Source organism: Anopheles aquasalis, chromosome 2 (assembly GCF_943734665.1).
Source record: "Anopheles aquasalis chromosome 2, idAnoAquaMG_Q_19, whole genome shotgun sequence".
Lineage (NCBI taxonomy): Eukaryota > Metazoa > Arthropoda > Insecta > Diptera > Culicidae > Anopheles > Anopheles aquasalis.
In genome coordinates, this window is record NC_064877.1 from 83,125,647 (window position 1) to 83,128,146 (window position 2,500).

Genomic DNA, 2,500 nt, shown 5'->3' on the forward strand with positions numbered 1-2,500 from the left:
ACCGTTTTGGGCGTTTTCTTGCGCGAAGCCTTCTTTCCGGCAACCTTCGTTGGCGCCCTTCCGGCCGGTGGATCATCACTGTGCTGTATCAGTTGGACCAGATTTTCATGGGGCTCCATTTGCATGTGCATTTCCATCATTTTCGATGCGTTCCAATCCACGTACGGCTGAACTGGAATCACCACCGGTGCCGGCCTCGTGCGGTTTTTATCCTTGTACGGAAGGTGTGCGGTCGGTGGAATCCACGCGTGACAAACGGCGAATAATGGCGGCAACTTGAGAGGTAGCGCGGTGCGATTAACCTACGAACTCTTAGGGCGCCTCGTTAAACTATCGACACTGTTTTCCCGGAGCGTAGCGCGTTGCTTCTTGCTGAAAATGAAAAGCCTGGAAAAAGGTGCCTCTTTTTCCGGGATTTGTTGTTGCCTTCACTCTGTGGCCGCCATATTGGATGGCGATTTTGATAGATTGTGGATCATCCAAGCAACAGGAAAATTACCAAAAACGTTGAGAAATGAAAGAAATGCGATTTATCGAATCGAAAATTGTAAATCAATGCAAATGCGCCGTTGAAGACCTGTTGCGTCCGATACACTAAAGAATAAAAATAAATTTCTCAAAAAAAAAGGAAAGTGCCCTTCCAAACACCCCCCGGACGGGCTTGTTTTGGTCGGAAAACGCGAACAAAAACAATCGCGAAAAATCCTCCGAGCGACCCACACGAATTTTCCGTGCGCGCTCCAACAAAGCGAATTCCGTGGTGAAGCAAACGCAGTTGGAATTCCACGGTGATATTCTATGCGCTACGAATTCGGTAGATTCGGTCGTTAAACAATAGAAAACAACAACGTGCAGGATCAGTGTTTGCGAAATTTCGTCATCCTTCTACGGCGTGAGGGAGGCAGCAGTGTGAAAGAGTGCGTGCGTGCGTGATTCATTTTTGCTTGAAGTTTGACCCCTCCGTGGGCTGCTTCCAAAGTGAGCCGTGTACCAGCAACTGGTGACGGTTGTGTAGAGGTTTGGATTGGAGCCTCGTCAATTACATAAGTTCTTCCTCAACCTGGTGCAACCCCGGTGGCCACGGAAGTGTGTGCCTGTGTGCCTGCGTGCGTGCGTGCGTGCGTGCGTGCGGTGGAGATCATAACCGGAGAATTCCGTGTTTCGTGTGAGCCCCAGTGGATGGAAACACCGCGATGAAGGTTTCCTCGGGGCCATCGTGCACATCGCAATAGAAGAGAAATTTGTCGGTGGCCAAGACGCCACTCTCTGGCGCCCCTGTCCACAGAAGCAGAAGTGTGGTGGTGGTGGCGGCGACGATTGCGACGTTAGTTAATTGTTTGTAACGCTGTGTTCGTTGTGTCCCCCGAAGAGTTCAGATTTTGCGGCGTAGCGAGTCCGGGGTTTGCTTGCGCCAAATGCAACCGCGGCCAGCGGCGGCACCAGCATGTTACGGGAACTGATTGCCTGGGTACTGAACAACTACCTCGGGAAGTATGTGGAGAACCTCAACACCGCTCAGCTGACGATTGCGCTGCTCTCGGGTAAGTTTACGGTCATCAATAACCACCACCGATTTTATAAACCATCGTAGAGTGCATCGATGCGTGACAACACGACGAAGAAGAAGGAGGGCAAAGGTTGCGCTTTCCGCCGTCACTTTTGGTACTTTCGCCCAATCGAAAGTCTGCTGGGTGGCCACGGGCACCCATGTCATGCCCCCTGGTCAGCCGTTTGGCCACGTTTCGAACCTCGAAAGAGGAAGAGCCCAGCCGGGGTTGATCGTAATCGCACTGGAATGGAAATCGTAACCATGGAAACTGTGTGCGAAAAGGAAAAGCGCGAACCAGCCAGCGGCCGGACATGCAGCTCAAGGTTGCATAACCGGTGCCGATGGCCGCCGTTATTACTCCTCGGTACCTGAAGGACAGTAATGAGCGTAAAATGAAAACAAAAACACAAGAAAACTGCGGCCATTAGCAACATCGAGGATGCATGAATGAAATTGTAGGCCGTTGGTAGAGGTGCCACCCTCCCATCTCCATCGGTGGTTACTCCGATCGTTCCGCGATGCGCGCTCGGAAACCTGTTGCACACGGAACATGCGTCCGCGTGTGTTGCTTGCGCGCCAATCCTCCCATTATGCTGTCCTCCAAGATCGCGCTCTTGACCGGGTTTTTGCCGGGGGTCGGTCTTTGTTGGTTCCGATGGAGACCGACTACCGTGGGCTCTATTATTGCAATTATTTTAATGACTTATTTCCAGATATAGTTGGCAGATGATCGTTAGAAGTAATATAGGTGATATCGATTCGTATGATTAGTTTTTTTGGTAATAACGTACATTCGTTATAGGGGACACACGGCACACAGCTGCTGCTGCTGCTGCTGCCAGGCAGGTGATAAGATAAAGGTAGATTTGCGTAACGTGGAATGTTCAGTCATGGTGGGGTGTTGTACGTAAGGGGCTGTAAAAGAATTTATCTTTTTTGTCATATTGGAAT

General features: G+C 50.7%; 2 protein-coding genes across 3 annotated transcripts in view; one reads left to right on the plus strand and one right to left on the minus strand.

Annotated features, from left to right (window-relative positions):
* The window catches only part of LOC126572438 (interferon-inducible double-stranded RNA-dependent protein kinase activator A homolog), a 3,525-nt gene extending 3,135 nt beyond the window's left edge, over positions 1–390 (minus strand). For both annotated transcript variants that reach the window (XM_050231764.1, XM_050231763.1), the window contains exon 1: positions 1–390. This exon is cut by the window's left edge and continues 209 nt beyond it. In XM_050231764.1, the coding sequence (XP_050087721.1) occupies positions 1–140 (140 nt within the window). In that variant the 5' untranslated portion in view covers positions 141–390.
* A 321-nt stretch (positions 391–711) lies between these two features.
* Positions 712–2,500, plus strand: part of LOC126572423 (intermembrane lipid transfer protein Vps13D) — an 18,946-nt gene continuing 17,157 nt past the window's right edge. The window contains exon 1 of the mRNA XM_050231733.1: positions 712–1,541. Coding sequence (XP_050087690.1) covers positions 1,445–1,541 — 97 coding nt within the window. The 5' untranslated portion in view covers positions 712–1,444. The remainder of the gene's footprint in view (positions 1,542–2,500) is intronic.